At 33.2% G+C, this 22,574-nt stretch overlaps 1 protein-coding gene across 4 annotated transcripts in view; it reads left to right on the top strand.

Annotated features, from left to right (window-relative positions):
* LOC111055912 (chromosome transmission fidelity protein 18 homolog) overlaps nt 1-22,574 on the top strand; it is a 70,073-nt gene that overhangs the window by 16,920 nt on the left and 30,579 nt on the right. For all 4 annotated transcript variants that reach the window (XM_039442497.1, XM_039442505.1, XM_039442508.1 and 1 more), the window contains 8 exons: nt 70-187; nt 1,319-1,465; nt 3,574-3,725; nt 6,897-7,093; nt 9,639-9,893; nt 10,279-10,390; nt 13,883-14,053; nt 17,881-18,030. In XM_039442497.1, coding sequence (XP_039298431.1) covers nt 70-187; nt 1,319-1,465; nt 3,574-3,725; nt 6,897-7,093; nt 9,639-9,893; nt 10,279-10,390; nt 13,883-14,053; nt 17,881-18,030 — 1,302 coding nt within the window. The remainder of the gene's footprint in view (nt 1-69; nt 188-1,318; nt 1,466-3,573; nt 3,726-6,896; nt 7,094-9,638; nt 9,894-10,278; nt 10,391-13,882; nt 14,054-17,880; nt 18,031-22,574) is intronic.

The raw sequence follows: 22,574 nt of genomic DNA, 5'->3' as shown, positions 1-22,574 counted from the left end.
ATTCAGTTTTTATCTGTTATGTTTTCTCTTATTTATGTTTTATTCTTGCTAGTTTTCTTATGTTTTCAGGGAACGAATAAATCTCTTCTAAAATGGCTGAAATTATGGGATAAAGTCGTTTTCAATAGAGAAAATAAAATCATAGCTAAACAAAAATTTGAAAAGTTTGAAGACAAAGGAAAGGCAGGTGAGTGATCATTTATTTGAAACCTGAGCTTTAGTAGCTTAATAATTCAAGTTAATTATTTAATTTGTTTTATTCATCCTACAATAATACATGTTTATAATTATGTAAAGCTAAAGAAGCAAAGCCTTGTGATGACACCTATGCAAAACGTCTAATTGTATTATGGATTCGTCTTTTATTATTCATTCAGCTACATCAAAGTTATTTCAAAGTACTTTTCCTATTAGTGATTTATGGCTTTTATAGTCCGTATTTTCTATTTCATCTTAAATCAAACAAATTCACCCTCAATTAGGTACTAATAAAAAACCTGTTAGTTTTTTAATCAGTTACAAACAGTATTTCATGTAACGGAAAATCATATTTCTATGTTTGAATCTAGTGTTTTGAAAGTATTCATAATGAATAGTTGATCAGTCTATTAAATGAATCCATTTGCCTTTCTTATAATGTTTAATATTGTGTAGAATATGTGAAGCATATATTTTCAAATAGTTTGATACTTCATTATTATTTCGAGTTCAAGCAAACTAGTCGTAGACGTGAATGTAAAAATAAAATCTATATTATATAAAAATGATTGTGTGTTTGTTTGTTCCCTATAGACTCGAAAACTACTTGACAGAACGGCATGAAACTTTTGGAATATGTTGTGTGAATATTGAGGATAAAATACATAATTTCTGGTTTCTGACCAGAAATATTAATAGGGGGGCTAATAATAATTATAATATATTAATCCATTTTACAGACCTATGTTTTCGAAATTGTCGGCCGAGCGGCTAACGTAGAACGGGAAGATCATTATGAATCAAGATCATGTTGTGATAATATGATTTAGCCTATCAACTTACCAGCTGTAATAACCACGTCACTCTGTGATAAGATTGCTCACTGGTATTAAAACGGTAGTTTTAAGCACATAGGAAGTCCGTATTCAGATGTAAATAAGAATATTGATTGTCAGAAAAATTTCATGATTCACCAAATAAAGTCAAGTATGACATGAGATACATTGAATTTTTGGCGGTACGAAGTTCGCCGGATAAGCTAGTAACCAATAATAAAAAAAATACATTATATTCCAATACTGATTTTCAAACTTATGATATTTTGTTGAATTTCCAACAGGTGGCGGAAAATTCAAAAAGAAATTTGAGACAGAACTGCGGAGCGAACTTGATGAGTTGGGTCGTCCACACCACAAAGTCGCCTTGCTGTGTGGCCCACCTGGTTTGGGGAAAACCACTCTAGCTCATATCCTGGCTAGGCACGCTGGTCAGTACACTACTCTATGTATCCCTTCTTGAACGAACTAAACCACTAGGTCTAATATAATATGAGGTTTCAATTATTTTATTTCATTCTAAATGCTTCCATTCTATTATAGGCCTACGGTAGTTTCCCATTCAAAGTAGAGATTGAAGTCCAAAACATTGTTCGTGTTTAAACATTTGGAAGTAGATGATCAATAGCATAAGGCTGTGCAAAGGCTAAAAATAAACTTTATACTGGTGATATTTTCCAAATTTTTTCTATTAGTATACTATCAAGCTATCAAAATGGAAACGTTTTCTCAGGAAAACATTTTTTTCCGATCATTACTCTTTGAGATATGAGCGCCTGAAGTTTAAATCTTTGGGACAGAACATTTCAAATTCGGTAAGAGATAAATCCATGAGATTCAGAGGATAAATTCTTCATGATATCGTTGATTGAATAAAAATAAAATTTTATGAAAATATCAATTTTTGAAATGCTATTCAATTTACTAAAAATGACCCAAAATAGCTTTTAGTGGTCATTTTGGTAAATTGAATAACTTTCTCAAAAATTTATATTATCGGAAAATTTTCGTTTTATTCAATTAACAATAGCATGAAGAATGTATCCTTTGAATCTCATAGATTTATCTCTCACAGAATTTGAAATGTTCTGTCCCAAAGATTTAAACATCAGGCGCTCATATCTCAAAAAGTAATGATCGAAAAAAATGTTTTCCTGAGAAAACTTTTTTATTTTGATAGCTTGATAGTATACTAATCGAATAACTTTAAAAAATATCACCAGTAGAAAGTTTATTTTCAGCCTTTGCACAGCCATAATGAAAGCTGGAGAGCGCTGCTTCCATTTTAGGACCAAGCCACATGAGGAATTTTTCAGATGAGTCTGCAGGGCAGGAAGCTCTCCGATTGACTGATTATCACCAGATTCCCAAACGTCAACCCAATGAGCTAACCTGAAAGCTTCCTGTTCTCCCGACTCGTCTGAAAAACGCCTCATGTGGTTTAGCCTTAACTCTTTGTTTATGATGAGCAAAGAAAAAAACTAAACCGCTAGGTCTAAAATCCAAATTTTCAAGTATTATTTCATTCTTGATGCTTCCATTTTATAATTATTTTACTGGAGTTTCCCATTAAATGTAGAGGAATGCGTACTCCTCGATAAGCATTGCAGTTAGATACTTTCTAATGGTACTTGCTATTGCAGAAGTTAAATCGATTAGATTGGAGTTGATGAAAAATTTTCATCTTTTGATTAATAAAGCATTTCAGTTTGATATCTCAATGTTCTTCTGATTACAATTTTGTAGTGTGCAATACAATTATTACTGTATAGTAACTGTAGTGTGTAGTAGTCTGGTATCGTTTAAATTAAATTTCTCATAACGATTGAATAATTATTACTAGTTGTTCTGTGAACACCTCTCACAGCTATAAACCACAGCCTCTTCTTATACTGTTCATCAGAGTAAATCCTGTCTGTATGTCGTGTCGGTGAGATATCGGTGTGAAAACGGCTAATGGCTGTTGGGGTTGCTGTATCAAAAATGCTAACATCAAGAGCTAATATCCTTTAAGACATACGGCAACAGGTCAGTCCGAGTTCAAAGCAGAGAAAGGTCGAGAGACAATACTATGCTATTTTAGTTATTAATTGCATGCAATCAATGGTTCATTTAATAGTGCAATTAATATTCCACACAGCAGCTGATTTTTTACCAAGTTACATTGAGATATTAATTGCATGCAATTAATAATCCATTCGACAGCTGATTCATGATTAATAATTCTATAGTCAAATTTTTACGGTAATATTGGCGTTAGAAGGAAACTCCTGTTCTTTTTGTATTATCCTTAAAATGTAAAATTTAAAAAAAAAACTATACATACGTCGACGCGAAATTCAAAAAGGAGCATACCTGTCAAATTTCATGAAAATCTATTGCTGCGTTTCGCTGTAAATGCAACATAAAAATAAACATAAAGAGAAATGTAAAACCGTCGACTTGAATCTTAGATCTCACTTCGCTCGGTCAATAAGTATTGGTCAATTTTAATTTTCTCTATAATCAAGTTCTCTTAATATTGTGTGTATGCTTTCAGGCTACAACGTGGTTGAGATGAATGCCAGTGACGACCGCAGCCCCGAGCTGTTCAGGACGCAGTTGGAAGCAGCCACACAAATGAAAGCAGTCATGGGCAAAGACCCTCGGCCCAATTGCCTCATTTTGGATGAAATCGACGGAGCTCCTCAGGTTTGTAGCTACTGTAGTGTAATCATGCTGAAACCTTAATGAGATCTTTTCTGTTTTCCATCTACCGTACTAGCGATATTCACAATGTTGTTTTAGCCAGCTAAAGTGCTATTTGATAACTCTGGATTGTGAACGCCCCATCTAAAACCAACTGATGTAAGCCAAGGTCTATAAATACAGGTCATGACACAGTCCCGTGATGCATTGCAAAATCTCCATTTTATGGGGGTTCTAGTTCACCAATTTTTCAAATTTATCAGCTGTTATCATTCTAGATTGAACAACATGATGTGTTATTTTCTTCGAGGGATATTGCTTGGCTTTGAATTGTAAAATAAATTGTTCCGACAGAATAATAATATTCAGATTCCAACTAGGAACTGAATTGTTGATTTTAAGATTTAATTGATCGGGAACTTGAAACTCTATTTGAAGTTGGCCTCGCATATTTCTGTCTTTTCCCAATGCCTTATGAATCATAATCCTTAAGTTACAAGAATAAGAACAATTTTTAATAATAAATAAATGAATGATTGAAGCATTTATTATTTAAATTTCATTATTAAAAAATTGAAAACCTGAATTCACATATTATGTGAACTAGAATATTGTTTTAAAATGCATAACTTTGTTACGAGCAATTTGAATTGGATTGGATTTACAAATGTACCGCCATGAAGACCCCACATAATGGCCGCTCCATAAGGAACACGAGTGTCATGACCTGTATTTATAGACCTTGATGTAAGCTAACTGCAATAGTGCTCCAAGTGGATAATTTGTGTAACTCAAAGTTCATAACCTCACTTTTTTTACCAAATATAACAAAAACAAATATGGCTGCCGTTTCAACAGAGTTAGCTAGAGTTAGCGGACTCAAACCTGCGCTATCTGCTATCTCGTCTGCTATTTTTCTTCTAACGTACTACTATAGCATTGAGTTAACACAGACTTAGCAAATAGCTAACAGAGTTAGCTAATAGCACGCCTCAGCCAGCTAACTCCAACATTGTGATTACCCCTATTGTATAACAGTACCTACAATTATAAATCAAAATTGTAGTGTAAAAAATCAAATTCAAGTAAAATAGATAACTGTAGAGAAGAATAGAATCTCTATCAGATTGAATTAGAATATCTAATCGAGATTCAATTATGTATCAACTTTGTATCAGTAAAATTTATATGGAAGATCAAATGAAATCAATTTATCCAAAAATCAATAGACAATACAATGTGAAACAAAATTGTGATTTTTTCTCACATAGATAAATCTGTCTGTGGGGAATAGTTATAAATACTACAATAAAAATGATAGAAAGATAATAGCATAATTCACATCATAACCCATAAATAATTTATATATCATTGTGTAATGGAAATTGATGAAATGAAAACATGATATAAAAGGATGTTCAACTTATGTGTATAATTGTTAGAACATAAGCAAAAAATCTGGTGTGGCGCACTCACACAACTTTCCTTGCCGTTATGAAAATTGATCAACTGACGCTAGTGTTCCCGCGCATCTAAATTAGTCTACTATTCGAAGATCTAAGCCAGCTGGTGACAGGACAATAACGCTGCACACACATGAAGTCTGCTATCTGATCATAGTGAATGATTTAATAGAATCAACACTTGCCAACAGTTTGCAAATTGAATAATTATTTATTTATTCTCCTCCTTCCCCTTCTCCTCCTCCTCTTCATTCTCCTCCTCCTTCTTCTTTTTCTTCTTCTTCCTCTTTATCTATTTTTTTCTTTTTCTTCTTCTTTATCTCATTTTTTTTCTTCTTCCCCTTTTATGTTTCGCGGTGAGTATCTTCTCTCCCTTTTCACCTGTCTGAACCTTTTCAATTCCTGTTCTCCCTTTTTCCACTCGTTGTTGGTAATAAGTAATCTTATTTTCTTGAACTTCGAGCTTATTTTCAATTTTAAGTGAAAATGTTACTGGACATTAATTGTAGAGATTTTCATGCCCAATCTTTTCCACTTGGATTTTTTTGTTTAAATTGTATCTGAAGCCTGATAATTGGGAATCTAAAATCAAACTTTGCTTAGATGGGGCGGAGCTCCTGACATTTCTACAGATATGGGACTAGTGGCAGTTGATAGAGCTTATCAATTACTTTTCTAGGTATAAATTTGATCAAAATCGTTGGAGCCGTTTTTGAGAAAATCGCGAAAAACCCTGTTTTTGACAACATTTTCGCCATTTTAGCCGCCATCTTGAATTGCATTTGAACGAAATTGTTCGTGTCGGATCCTTATAGGGGAAGGACCTTAAGTTCCAAATTTTAAGACATTCCGTTGATTAAGAGATGAGATATCGTGTACACAGACGCACATACACTCATACACACACACACCACACACACACACACACACCACACACACACACACAACACACACACACACACACACACACACACACACACACACATACAGACTAATACCCAAAAACCACTTTTTGGACTCAGGGGACCTTGAAACGTATAGAAATATGGAAATTGGGGTACCTTAATTTTTTGCGGAAAGCAATACTTTCCTTACCTATGGTATAGGGCAAGGAAAGTAGAATGGAATGCAGATAATCAACCAGTGATCACTTTTCTGGATTTTCCATTATCAAAATTCAAAAGAGAAGAATTAGAAATAGACACCACTTATATAATCATAACTATAGAATAAAATAGCAAATTCAAATTGTGGAATGTTTATTAATAAATTATGAAGAAAGAGTCTGGAAACCACATAATGTAACTGTCTATAGGGTTCCTGTAGCGGGAAGCTGAAATTTGTCTACAGCAAAGTCTCATTAATTGGTTTCTGAAAGAAGCTTTAGCGTCTATTAGGTTCGTATTATTTTAAACCAACAGGTTGGGTCCCCAGTGGGACGACTCCAGAGAGCCACCAGCGGTGGACGTGTGTAATTTAAGTTGTTACTCGAGGAATGGTGGCCGGGCTGGTGACCCGAATAAGACACCATTCGACCGTCAGTATCTGGTGTCCCACTGGTGGCTGAGCCTGTTGGCCTAATGTAATAAGGTCCTAAGTTGAGGAAATATTTCACTATTTACTACTCAGTAATCTAAGAAATCTGTTCACAAACTAAGGGTATGGCAAATTTCTCACTACCAATTCAATAAATATATTCTATTTGGAGCAGGCGTCGATTGAGGTTGTAGTGAGATTTGCTGGCTCGAAAGAAGGCGCCGAAAAGGGAGCGAAAAAGAAGAAGAAGAGTGAAGCAGTTGTCTTACGCCGTCCTGTCATTTGTATCTGCAACGACGCCTATGTGCCAGCCTTGAGGCCACTACGACAGATCGCCTATGTTCTGCACTTCCCACCAACCTGCTCTTACCGGTAGGCATATATTCAACATATCTATTCACATTCTCATTGTCTATTATCAATCTCTATTTTGCAGTCTATTGCATTCTCTGTTTTGATTTCGGTCTGGTCTACTGTAAACAAACAAAATTCAACAAAGAAATAATGATTTTTAACAAAACTAAATAATCGACATTAATTATCAAATAAATAATTATATGCATTCATTTTTCAAAGCCCTTGATTTCTCATCTATTTATTAGAATATGAACAAAAATTATCACCCAATAACTTTTCCTCCCTAATTCACTCATATATAAATTACCCCTGAATAAAGCAATGTTTGAATCTACCAATAATAAAGGAATAAATAAATAATAATGCCTTCTCACCTTCTCATTTATACATACTCATTTTCAATTAGCTGAAAAAGGAAGATTATTTCATTATTTTTATTTTGGAAGATGATTCCTCAATAAATTCCCTGTCGGTTCACGACTCCTCCCTCTATTCAATCATGAGGAGTTGAATAATAATTCCTATTATGATACGAATTCTTTAACTATTTTATCACTGCATTATAACCTACTTTAATTTTGAAGTTAGATTGAGAACTCATTTTCTATTTGAATCATTTCAATCTGTTATTTACTAATGTTTTTTTAAAAATATTATTCTTATGTAAGACTTGTGTTGATCTAACAAATTGTGAATCATATTGTCTTGTTTTTTTGTGATGAACAAAGAACTTTTTGACTTGAATTGAATTTTCATTGTCTCATCTAACTTAGGTACTTTCTTCCATTTCAGTTATATAGTAACATACATTATTTTTCCTACAGTTACCTTGAAAAGTGGCCATTGCTGCACTGATTACAGAACGCAAAGAATCACTTTTCCGCTCTAGTGCGGGAAAAATTTTTCCTGCACTCCAGATTTGCAACATGGAAACGCAAAATAGTTAGTAGGTTATATGGAGCACCAGTGCAGCAAAATCAAAATTAAGTTGGTAACTGTGACTTTGGGTCTAGCACGTTATAAGAGTCTTGAGGTGGTGGACTGTGGTGGATGACAGCATTTGACAGCACACAGCCGCCATTCAAACACACATACTACATTCTATTTTATTTATTAATAATAAAATTACACAGATATACATTTGATGCATTTCATGCAATTTTACCCATAATTACCCATTTTTCATATTCAATGGTAACTGTAGGAAAAACTTAATGTGAAATACGTGCGCAAAGTTCCTCTGCTGCACTCAAGAAACCATTCCGCCCTCGCTTACGGCTCGGGCGTAAACGTTTCTTTCGGTGCAGCAAACTGTCACTTTGCGCACTAGTTGCACAAATAACTATATTGCATCACAGTTTGAATCATATTCAAATTTAATATAGTCAATTCCAAACATTTCTCTGCTTTTCACATATTTTCATTGAGCATGTACTTCATTTCATACTCTGATTATAGTAAGTTTAAACTTGAGGTCAAGTCGACCAAATATTATCGAGGCTAGATTATGTGAAAGTGATACTTTTCCATGCAATTCCTTGTAACAAACCGAATATTTTCAATGCATAGAATATTTCAGTCGTTAGTCAATGCAGCGACTAAATGGTGTTGCCAGATTGTGATAAATTGAGGCTTGCTCATGGAAGCTCATTTGACAGAATATATTCAACTTGACAACTCTGCTGGTGCTGCATCCAATGCATGCCACATTGAATATCGTATATCAAGTCACATGGGCTAGCATGAGAAAGTCTCAATTTCACAATCTGGTTACGCCGATATTTAGTCGACTATAAGCCCAAGTCTCAACATACTCTATTCAGGTTATAGTATGTGCTCGGACTTCTAGCTCATATGTGAAAAGGTAAGAGGTAGAAATAAAAAATCCCCTACATTGAAAGCAGGGGTCGATTGTACTTTGTACTTATGAATAATTATTGTCAGGATTTAAATTGTGATGGAGTAAGGAATAAATACAATCGAATCATAAAATGGAACAAAGTATATGAAACAAGCAACAAGTAAACACTCATAATGATGATTGGATAAATAATTAAATAATTATTGTAATGGCACCATTATTCATTACGACACATGGCATTATTCATTATTTATCCATTAGGCCCGCCGCAAAGTAGACCCTCGCGAATCCACGAAAAGCAACCCACGCCGTGGGATGCTTCGTAAACCATTGCTAGGCTTTTCTAGACATCTGTGTAATACCTGCAATGAATAATCCACTTGTCAGCTGATTGATTATGAATAATTCTATAACAATGGTTTACAAAACATCCTACGGCGTGGGTTGCTTTTCATGGATTAAAGTGGGTCTACTTTGCGGCGGGCCTTACATTCAGTAGCAATGCTTTTGTTCGCATTCTAGAGAAAAAGTATTTTTATATTTAGGCCTAAGCTACTACATATTTTGGTAATGCTGTTGTTGCTCAAATGTTTAGATTACTTTCATTGTTTTCCTGAATTAAATTGAATATGCAATTCCTTTATAGCCTAAATTAAATGTATAATTAATTTCTCAAGAATGTGTGTTAATTTTTTCCAGACTAGCGCAACGCCTGTGCGAGGTAGCGCGCCTGCAGCGGCTGAAGACAGATGTTGGGACGATGCTGGCGCTGGGCGAGAAGACCAACAACGACATCCGCGCCTGTCTGGCACTGATGCACTGCCTCAAGGTGCAGGTTGGCGCCTCCATCCGCCTGGCTCACGTCAACAACGCACACATCGGCACCAAGGACGTGCAGAAGAGCCTCTTCGCCGTCTGGCAGGAGGTCTTCCAGGTCAAGACCAACAAGAACAGGTCAATAAATACCAACGATAGTTATAGGCCTATTATTATTAATTAATTCACCCAAATCGCAATGATTCAAGCAGAGAATGTGTTCTAGTAATTGTTTAAATAATCTTGGCAAAGAAATTGAAACTAAGACTGGTCGCTAAAGGTAGGAAACTTTTTAAGTTGTCTACATAGTTTTATTTATATGCCTATATTAAACTAAATTTTGATTGATTGAAATTCCAAAATATATTCTTTAACATACTCTTGAAAAATTCATCTTTATGATATATCTCAGAGCCTGCTCTTGCACTGAAGTTCTATCCTCCACGAACTAGAAATTATTTAATCCACCACTACCAAGTTTTTTCATCATCAACCATCATATTATAATTTACCATTTTTTCAGATTCCAATCTATTCTACAAACCGTACAAGGTTATGGCGATTACGACCGGTTAGCACAGGGAGTCTATGAAAACTTTCTCGCAATGAAGATGACTGGATCTACTTTGAAAACTGTTAGTGGGTAATATTTTATTAAATAAGACTGTTATTCATTTACTGTACTGACTGATCATTTGATCATGACAGACTACAATTAATGAAGTTCGCCATTTTTTGGTTTCTCGCATAAAACTCAAAAACTAAGGACTTGACTGTCATATAACAAATTTAAGATCACATAATTTCCTACAATACTCATTCCACAGCCTTTTTTTATATCTCCTCTAGTTTTCGAGATATCTGCTCTTGAAAGTGTGACATTTTTGAAAAAGACACGTTTGCCACAAATTTTTTTCTTTTTTTGCTTCTATAACTTTTTAAAAATCGATGGGAAAAGTCCATGTTGATTATGAGCTTATAGAGCATTGAATTCTCTTAAATTTGATGTATAATTTCACGTTTTTACAAATTTCCCTACACTTTTTGCAGCAGCTTTAGTGTTGAATGTGAAATCTCCATTTTCGCAACAATTGACAAAGGAATTTTGAGGGAATGTTTTAAACCTAATTTTTGACTTTGCTGCTTTGTTGAGACTAGTTAGAAGAAGAACTTATCAAAAGTCCCCATTCCTAACTCATGTGCTAAGGGGATGAGGGTGGTTTAAAAGTTGAATTTTTCAGCGTTTCGCTTCCATGCTCATATCTTGAGAACAATGCATTTAATCGACATAACTAACTATTCAAAACTGAAGCTTGATAAATTATCTACACTTTTTGTTCAGTAGAATTTTGTGATATTCCCAACAGTTCCCGAGATATTCGCTCTTGAAAGTGTGAAATTGTTTAAATAATAGGTTTTTATCCAATATTTTGCTCTTTCAGGGCTTATAACTCTCCAATAGATGCATCATAAAAACTTATGCTTATCGTAGGTTTGTAGAGCATTGAATTTTCTTTGAAATGGTGTAATTATTACGCTATTCCAAGTTTTCCTTTCATTGTTATAGCACCTTCATCGTAGGGGGAGAAATTTTCATTGCTGCAACAATTGATCGTTTGACAGTGACATTTGAATGGGGGTGTCTGTGACACAAGTTTTTACTTTGCAGCTTGATTTGGACTAGTTAGTAAGCGAAATAGTGAAAGTGCGCATCTTTATCCCCTCTGTTGAAGGTGTGGAACCGATGAGTTGACACTTGTTACAGCAATGAAAAATTCACCCCCTACATTGACGCTGCTATAACAATGAAAGGAAAACTTGGAAATGAAATAATTTCACAATTTCAAAGAGAATTCAATGCTCTACAAACCTACGATAAGCATAAGTTTTTATGATGCATTCATTGTTGGAGAGTTATAAACCCTGAAAGAGCAAAACATTGTATAAAAACCTATTATTTTTACAATTACACACCTTCAAGAGCGAATATCTCGTGAACTGTTGGGAATATCACAAAATTCCACTGAAAAAAAAAGTGTAGAGAATTTATCAAGCTTCATTTTGGAATAGTTAGTTATGTCGGTTGAACGCTTATGTTTCCTCCTAACTAGTCTCAACAAAGTTGCAAAGTCAAACATTATTTTTAAAACATCCCCTCAAAATTCCTTTGACAATTGGTCTATTGTTGCGAGAATGGAAATTTCTCACTCAGCACTAAAGGTGTAGGGAAATTCGTAAAAGTGTGAAATTATACATCAAATTGAAGATAATTTAATGAATTTAATGCTCTATAAGATCATAATCAACATGGACTTTTCCAATCGATTTTTAAAAAGTTATAAGAGCAAAAATACAAAAAAAATTGGTGGCAAACGTGTTTTTTTTCAAAATGTTACACCTTCAAGAGCGGATATCTCGAAAACTAGAGGAGATATAAAAATAGTTGTAGAATGAATATTGTAGGAAATTATGTAAGCTCCAATCTGTTATATGTCAGTCAAGTCCTTAGGATACATAGTTTTTGAGTTTTATGCGAGAAACCAAAAAATGGTACCTTTAAACCACCCCACCCCCTTAGCACAGGGGGTAGGGGTGGGGACTTTTGATATGTTTACCTCCTTACTAACCTTAACAGAACTGCGGGGTCAAAAATTGTCTTCCTAACTTTTCCCTCTATAACCTTTCCTTGACTGGACTCTATACACGCATTTTTTATAAAGTAGGAAATAATTTCTAATAACTTATTTCATTAGGACTATTTGATTTGTTACTTAAAAAATAATTCCATAGTACATGAAAAAATACTTTGGAATTATTCTTCAACTAACTTAGAAATAATTATTTATTTAGTTTTGCAATGCTACTTTATACCCGAAACCGATGTGTCATGAAAGAAAAGGATGTAAAAGTTTATCTGTGTATAATAAAATAAATAATTACTTTATTATTCAATAATTTTTCTAAATTATTTTATGAATTTAAATTTCCTCAATAGGTAGAAGTTATTACTTTCTCAGTTCTCTACTAATCAATAGAAAATCCTGAAAAGTTTGTATGATAACTTGAAAACACACAAACATTATAATTTAATGAATTTAATGCTCTATAAGATCATAATCAACATGGACTTTTCCAATCGATTTTTAAAAAGTTATAAGAGCAAAAATACAAAAAATTGGCGGCAAACGTGTTTTTTTTCAAAATGTTACACCTTCAAGAGCGGATATCTCGAAAACTAGAGGAGATATAAAAATAGTTATAGAATGAATATTGTAGGAAATTATGTAAGCTCCAATCTGTTATATGTCAGTCAAGTCCTTAGGATACATAGTTTTTGAGTTTTATGCGAGAAACCAAAAAATGGTACCTTTAAACCACCCCACCCCCTTAGCACAGGGGGTAGGGGTGGGGACTTTTGATATGTTTACCTCCTTACTAACCTTAACAGAACTGCGGGGTCAAAAATTGTCTTCCTAACTTTTCCCTCTATAACCTTTCCTTGACTGGACTAGAGTCTATACACGCATTTTTTATAAAGTTGGAAATAATTTCTAGTAACTTATTTCATTAGGACTATTTGATTTGTTACTTAAAAAATAATTCCATAGTACATGAAAAAAATACTTTGGAATTATTCTTCAACTAACTTAGAAATAATTATTTATTTAGTTTTGCAATGCTACTTCATACCCGAAACCGATGTGTCATGAAAGAAAAGGATGTAAAAGTTTATCTGTGTATAATAAATAAATAATTACTTTATTATTCAATAATTTTTTCTAAATTATTTCATCAATTGAAATTTCCTCAATAAGTAGAAGTGATTACTTTCTCAGTTCTCTACTACTCAATAGGAAATCCTGAAAAGTTTGTATGATAACTTGAAAACACACAAACATTATAATTAAATGATAATCCCATAAATCCGCTCAGATCAATCCATGTTCCACTCAGATCAATTGCAAGGCACAAATACAATCTAGTACATAATTTTAAAACTGAGAAATTTCAAAGTAAATTGCAATGATTTAACAGAATTGAAGGATGAATTAATACATAATCTTTTTGTGAATGGTTTGAGAATGAATGAATCTTCCAATAATCGCTGAAATTATATTCTGTTACAGGTGTGTGAAAGTCTGCAGTGGTTCATGCATTATGACACAATTTCTTCACACATTCAAAGCACTCAGAACTATGCACTGTACTCGCATATGGCTTTTCCGTTCGTCAAATGGCATTTTCTTTTTGCTAGACGCAATTGGGTTAAACTTCTTTATCCTTCTATGGGATACGAGGTAGGTTTCTAATTTTCCCAATGCATATAATATATTCAGTTTTCTTAATTATGAACAATACCACTTAATTTCATTTGTAGTGTTTTGAATATGCGTCATGTAGCATTAGGCTTTTTAGCCTACAATGTTAAATTATCCTGAAAAATGTATTTATACCAGGTTTTCAACAATTTATCATCAAAAAACAGAAAATGTAAATTGTATGTCTATATTCAAGCAGCAAGTGTAGCTGTAAGGAAATTTACTTTGGGATAATTCTTCCTAGAAAATATCAGTGGCCCGGTATTTTGTTGGTGTGAAGCTGGATTTCCACGTACAGTCACGGACTCACAACTTGATCCCTGGACAGGTCTTACCCATCCACAGCATCAAGACGCTATGCATAGCAATAACATTTGATTAATAGAATATAATCAAATATTAAAATAAAAATAGAATTAGATAGAATTCTATTGCAGCCTTATCTGAGGTCTTCAGAGTCAAATATATAAACATAATACATTATACAAAATACAAACATCAGTAACTTACACTATCAGTACCCTATGATAATATGTCACCTGATTTTCAACATATAACCCAATGTTCCTAGATAATGTATACAAATCTTCAATGCTGTTTATAAGGGTTAGCTGCTAAGAAACGTTTAATATGATTTTAAAAGTTCCATTCTCCATATTTCTTAGATATTCAGAGAGTGAATTGTTGCCAACTATTTGAGTCTACCAGCTTACAAGCCGTTATTTTATACTAGCAGGTAACCCGTGCTCCGCAAGGGTCCAAATAAAAACTTTACAAACTGAAAACTTGACTTAATGAAATCTTGAAGAATTGAAAATAGGTCTATAACCATCCTAGGTAAATTAAGAATCTATATGCAAAATGTCAAGTTATTCGGTTCAATACTTCAGACGAGATGATGCGTCATTCGTGAATTTCCTGTCCCCTACATGTATAAGCCGATTCTTTCCTTTATTATATTATAGATTAGCAATCAGGCATGCACATTTGGCTTACTTCAACTTTCGCCCGCCCCGCACCGAAAAATTAGGGATCTTCTTATTAGACCACATGTGTATTAGTATCAGTGTACGTTGTACAAGTTCGATACAGAGAAAATATTGTTTCCTAGACTTCTAATGGGTCTATTCGTATTTGCTCGGCCGGACTAAGTGGGAATAGTTCCATTTCAACTCATGGGAATAATATATTCACAGTACCGGTAACGTACTCTTTTACTGATATGTGGGAATAGAAATGTGCATTAAATAGATACAGTATATGGATATAGGGAATATGTGGTCTCTTCAGACCGAAAAACACTTATCTTGGAATATCAATAAATCTTTATGTGGAATGTGTTTTTTGGTGAAACTAGTCCTCGAGATTTTTCTTATCTCTTCTTGCCATTTTTTGTTGTTCTATCGTAGATCTTTCAGTTTTGTTAAACTCATTGACAGAACCTGTATATTCAAGCTCTAAAAACTATAGGCTACTTAGTTCGTAACTTATCAAAGTGAGTTTAAAAAATATATTTTAAATCCCAATTAATAAATCTACAATTGATCAATAAAATTCATGATATCAATTCATAATAGAATTGAATAATGCATTTTTTCCAAAATAAGTCTTATTTGAGAAAGAGAAATGTATCTGTTCTGAATTGGGAAAGGTGTTAATAAAAATACAATAGCACAATTGAAGTGCTATATATATTTTAATCAAATCAACTAAGAAAATTCAATAGTAGTACGTAGGTCCTACTTGAATTTACAATCTTATTTCTGTTAGAATATTCCATTGAAATTTATTATTTTTATTACACGTATTAGAATATTTTTTTTTGTTAATACAATATCACAATTGAAATGCTATAAATATTTTAATCAAATCAACTAAGAAAATTCAATAGTAGTACCTAGGTCCTACTTGAATTTACAATCTTATTTCTGTTAGAATATTCATTGAAATTTATTATTTTTACTACACGTATTAGAATAATATTCTATTTTTCTATTGGAATGATATAAGAGAAAACTCGACAGCAATAAGCTGCAAGACCTCATTAACTGGTCCATGAATTTAGAATAGCCGTTATCATGCATAATAACAACAGAAGTAATTACAAAGTGAAAGGATAAAACGCAAAACAAAAGAAACGTTTAAGTAGACGGATCCTGCCTTTCTCGAGATGAGATGATGACGTTGTTGTTAATGATGATAATGATACACAAAAAAATACAAAATAGATATAAGACTGAAGTGGAAGAAGGGGCTCTGCAAGAGGGGAGTGAATAAACATACCCTAATGAGTTTTCTTCATCGCTTCCAATGCTTGAGTTTGAGCTAATGCATAATTCAGAGGCTCATTAGCTCGCCCCCCCTCTTCCTCCTACCCACACTCCCACCTCACATTTCCCTCCCTCCTAATTTCAGCATGCATTGTGAGAAAGCTGACTAAAGAATTGTAACTACTTGATGCTTGTAAACTGCTTTGATTTAAAATGTGTGCACCTACTTAACTGACATTGTTAGGCCAGATGAACTAGTGCAGTAAAGAAGTCAGAAAACAGGTACACGCGAAATGAATGAGCCAGCGACAGAGAGCTGAGTGGCGACTCATTCATAAGTAAGCTCGCGTCGAAAGAGTTCATCAACTCGCCTCATCAACAATTCAACACAGCTGTTGCAAATTTCTAAATGAAAGAAGAGGATATAGGGGGAGATTTGCCACTGATATTATAGAAGTGAATTTTGAAACCATGGTTGAAATTTATTGCTTGTACTTTGCAATCTACCTGAATGAATTACATTCTAATACAATATTATTGTACTCACAAGTGATACTGATATTATTAAGGTAAATTTTGAAACCATGGTTAAAATTTATTGCTCTTACTATATGATCTATCTGGAATGAATTACATTCTAATACAATATTATTGTACCCACAAGTGATACTGACATTATAGAAATAAATTTTGAAACCATGTTTAAAATTTATTGCTCGTACTATGTGATCTATCTGGAATCAATTACATTCTAATACAATATTATTGTACCCTCAAGTGATGCTGATATTATAAAGGTAAATTTTCAAACTATGGTTAAAATTTATTGCTCTTAAACGTACTATGTGATCTATCTGGAATGAATTACATTCTATTACAATATTAGTGTACTCACAAGTGATACTGTATTCATGATTCATGCATACAGTTCTCAATTCATGCCGTTCTTTTTTTGTAATATATATATATATGTATTATCTATAAAATACAGTGTTTTTGAAACACAAAATTATAGAAAAAATACAAAATTATTGAGAGAACATTTCTATCTAATAGAGTTTTGTGAATAAAGTTTATAAATAATGTTGTAAATTTATTGCTCCACGTATTTGCATATCTATCTGGTTTTTTGCTCTCATAGTTTAATTAGCTGCTCGTACTCATTCTGAACCAAAAAATATAACCGATTATCCTAATAATTACAGTAGTGTATAGTGTTGAGTAGATTAACAAGTTACCTCTTGTAACTTGTAATCAATCTCGTTTTTGCAACTTTGAGGTTATCTAAACTATATTATTTTTTACCTGCATTGAAATACCAAAGAATTAAAAATTGGTAAATCTGTAGTAAAATGTAGTGCCTCGCAACTCTTTCCACTCGTATGTGACAAAGTAATCCTAGTTCTATTTTCAGAGAAACCTGTTTACTTTTCAACTATTGTTATTGAATTTTCAACTAACTAGCGCTGGAGTATTGATAATTCTGTGTACATGTAATTGATATGATACTTTTAAATTAATGCTGTTTTGTTACAGATGACAACCAGATTAACAAAAACGAATGGCCTACTTGAAGAAATGCTGAGAGGCATGTCGCCACTGACACGGCCCTTCATGCGCAAACAAACTCTACTGCTTGATGTCGTTTCACTTCTGCTTGAAATCATAATACCCAATCTAAGACCGGTGAGTACTTGTCATGAAAATATTCATAATATAGGCCTATGTATATCTATTGTAATAGAACTACATAATTTTTATTATTTGTCATGAATTTTCACAATGAATAGATAAATTGTTGACGACGGTGAAAATTCATGACAAGTAAAATTATGGAAAAATGAGAGGCTCTAGTCAGTCGGTTACGAGGACGGGACCTGGAGCTATCTACAGCAGATAATCGGGCCCGGCTCTACCCTTCTTTTCCGAAACACCATTTTCCTGGTTCAGTGAGTTCAGTGAGCTAATATTATCAATTTCATTATTATATATTATTCATCTTTTTTTTATTGAAGGCAAATCCTGTAATTATTCTATCGTTTGTTTAAAAAGTTTTCTCAATATTATTTTTATTTAAGTTTCCAGTTTCATTTTGAGTTACAATTTGATTAAATCGATTACTTAGTTCTCCAAAATATAACTGTTTTGTTATTATTTTAAAATATAGTTCCTTTCTCATGAGTTATAGAGTTAGATCAATTTAACCTCTCGCAAGCCAAGCGATTCCCCTATTATAAATTGTTACCATAATGTCTAGGGTTGTTCTCACAACCTTATAATACCATCACAATACCATACATAATATAACCCCAATAAATTCCAAATTTAAATACCCCATTACATGGTGGAGGCGCCGGGTAATTTAAAAGACAATTGATGAGAAGAAATCGAGATGAAACATTCATGTAATTTATTTATTTCCAAATCATTGAAAAACAATATCATGCTTACAACTGAATTTTTAGAGAATTTTGTTTGCGAGATCAGTATTGACTTGTGAAGCGATCAAATCCATTTTCTCACGACTAAATATCGAGATGATTCTCAAATCACAATAGTATGCAGTTTTCAATCAATCAATTAATTGATTGGATTTCTACTTCGATGAAACAATGAAATATAATTGAGCTCTGATAGACAATTTTACTAGACATTCTAACGATGATTCATTATTAAAAGATGTGAATTGTTCTCACGTTTTTGTTTATGAATGAATGCTATTTGAAAATCATCAAATACGATTTATGCTTGAATATTATTTTCTTGACTCGTATGTAATAAAATGTTTCTCTTTTTCAGAAACGGATGATTCTTGATATAATAATTTATTATTTATAAGATTATTTATGTGAAAACTTATATTTTAATAACAATATTATCTGTATTGATGTTAATGAAATAATCAATTCCAGTAAGTGATTACGATTGGAATATAAGAAATAGCTATTAATTTGACCATTTACATAATCTATTTGTAGGGTTTTTGGGGATTTTACTAGTAATTATTGTTTATAAAATTGATATCTATACGAATGTTCATTGATAGATTAATATAGAGTACTAACTGATATAATATTTTTGAAATGAATACCATAATACTTTGTTCCTTAGCAATTGTAGAAATATGTTGTACGGTATTGTCTCAAGAAATTTCTCTTTTTCACGGAGCTCTATTTAAAGAAATTCACAATGTAGTATTTTACGAGTCCACAGTTCCAATAACATTCAGTATTCCTAGGTCAAATCCTTTATTTGTTATGAGGAACCTTCTGAGTACTCCTTTAAAAATTGACTCATGTCCTTTCCCTTCCTCATCGGAGTGTGCAGTATTTGATCAGATTCATCGAACGGAGCTGCAACTTCTACAACTACAAGACGGCATTTACATTGGCAGCGATGACGACAACACTCCAGCTGAGAGCGAAAATCGACTACCACGCCGCGAACGCTCTATCGATACGATCGGGGCGGTCCTAAACTGGTGTTGCGGAGTAGCTACCGACGAAAACCGAAACCGACATCACTTCTCATCTCAGTAATCTTCAAGACTTCGTTCACGCTGAACATGTCGAATTGATAGACAACACACGCAAGATGAACGGCATGGCAGAGAACGTGAAGAAAGTATTGAACAACATGAAGCATGACCTTATTCTTTGGCAAGAATCATTCACCCAACAGAATAAGTTTCAGAAAGGGAATACTACAACCGATGTACTGAAAACACAACTGAGGACTACTATTTTCATGTATATGATGACTCTATCTAACAACTACAATGAAATCGACATGAGATGCTACAATCAACAACTTTCTCATCACGTCATTTCAAAAGAAGACCTAAACAATCGACTTCAAGAACTCGAAAAGAAAATAAACAAGAGAAACTTCACCATATCAACAAAAGACAACGATAAAATTCGAAACTTGAAACTAACATCCTGCAGAAAATCCGACAACGAACTATTGGTTACCCTCAAAATACCAATAAAGAAGAAAAATTCAACTATTTCATTATTCCACCTGCAATCTATCCCGCTTCATTGGAATGGTCATACCTGCCGTTTGACCTCCCAACATCACCTGATACTTAGAGAAGAAAATAAACTGCAAATCCTGTCAGATGACGAAGAAGACGATTGCCAGTTCAAGCAGAAAGGCCTCTGCTTGATTCCGAGGAAAAAGATGTCGAACTCCGCCACCCAAGCCACTTGTCTCCACCTTCTAACATCAGAAGCAGACGTATCGGAGCTACGAGAAGTCTGCAAATTTGATTGTAAAGCAACTGACAATCAAACCCTAATCACTCGCCTACGAGAAGACACCTTCCTATTCCACAACACCGGCAAAAAGACGACAATTCGCTGTAAAAACTCAACAACTGAGGTCCCAAGCAACAGTCCAGGAACCCTATCACTCCACATCCCTTGCAACTGCGAACTTCAAGACGACAACGGCGACGTACTGATAAGCACTCTTTATCCTTGCGACTCCCGTTCCCATCCTTCTCCAGCTATTAATAACTTAATTCCTCACATGTGGACAAATTTATCTAAATTGAGCATCCCAATTTTTAAACATGAGACTCTGCCTCAGTACTTAAACCTTTCGGAAATCTTAAATGAAAATTGGCACTTGAATTTTTCAAAATTTGAAGAGCACAACTCATTCTCAGAAGACATTTTCCATCATGTTGAAATGCCAAATAACTTTGATTTGTTAGGGGTGAACAATAAACTGATCATTTATATTATTATTGTCTGGCAAACACTGATAACTGTTATATTCTTGTATTTATGTCTTCAAAATTATATTAAGAAGAAAGCAAATCAACTGAGAGTCCCGAAACGTACTCCAATTGTGGACTACCCACAGGAGCTTTAAGAATATATTGTGTTTTAGTAAAGTAGTATGTAATGAAATCATTAAAATAATGGGTTAGGATATAGGAAACTATGCAAATAATAATTACTTATTCACTATTATTGTATCCATTTACTCTTTTATGCTATCGATTCAAATATTTCCCAGATTAGAAGATAAACTATTTCAATTATTATTATTATTCTTATTTTCAAGGTCCACAATATTATTTTGCTTACTCGAATACTATTCGGACTTGATGTTTAATTTTTGCATTATGATTCAATTTTATTACTTTCGTAGATTTTGTAGGTTTAATTTTATTCATCAATATAATTGAAATTTTTTCCATTCAATTCTTATTCAGATATGAATGTATTGAATTGTTGATTTGAAGTTGATTGATGTGTTAGGCTAAGTTTGATTTTTATGAATTAGTTCACTATAATGTAATTTATATCACTTGCATTTAGCTTATGAATTGGCACTCACATAGATTTAAGGTATTCATTGAAAGTTATGTTACATATAAATATCCAATTAGAATAATATTGTGAATAATAATAATAATTTTAGCTTGCGGTAATTTTGACTTTAATTTTTGAAATATTATTGAAATGTGTAAAAATTAACTTAGAGAGATGCCGTTTTTTCGATAACTTCGGGTCGAAGTTTAGGGGGACCCGGGGATGTAATAGAACTACATAATTTTTATTATTTGTCATGAATTTTCACAATGAATAGATAAATTGTTGACGACGGTGAAAATTCATGACAAGTAAAATTATGGAAAAATGAGAGGCTCTAGTCAGTCGGTTACGAGGACGGGACCTGGAGCTATCTACAGCAGATAATCGGGCCCGGCTCTACCCTTCTTTTCCGAGTCACCATTTTCCTGGTTCAGTGAGTTCAGTGAGCTAATATTATCAATTTATTATTATATATTATTCATCTTTTTTATTGAAGGCAAATCCTGTAATTATTCTATCGTTTGTTTAAAAAGTTTTCTCAATATTATTTTTATTTAAGTTTCCAGTTCATTTTGAGTTACAATTTGATTAAATCGATTACTTAGTTCTCCAAAATATAACTGTTTTGTTTATTATTTTAAAATATAGTTCCTTTCTCATGAGTTATAGAGTTAGATCAATTTAACCTCTCGCAAGCCAAGCGATTCCCCTATTATAAATTGTTACCATAATGTCTAGGGTTGTTCTCACAACCTTATAATACCATCACAATACCATACATAATATAACCCCAATAAATTCCAAATTTAAATACCCCATTACACTATTATCATAGGAACTATTAATTATTTTAATAAATGAAATTGTCAGTTTACATTGTAGCATGACTTATATTAC

Source organism: Nilaparvata lugens, chromosome 1 (assembly GCF_014356525.2).
Source record: "Nilaparvata lugens isolate BPH chromosome 1, ASM1435652v1, whole genome shotgun sequence".
In the NCBI taxonomy this organism is placed as follows: Eukaryota; Metazoa; Arthropoda; class Insecta; order Hemiptera; family Delphacidae; genus Nilaparvata; species Nilaparvata lugens.
Note: the sequence above shows the minus strand (reverse complement) of the source record. Positions and strands in the feature narration are given on the sequence as shown.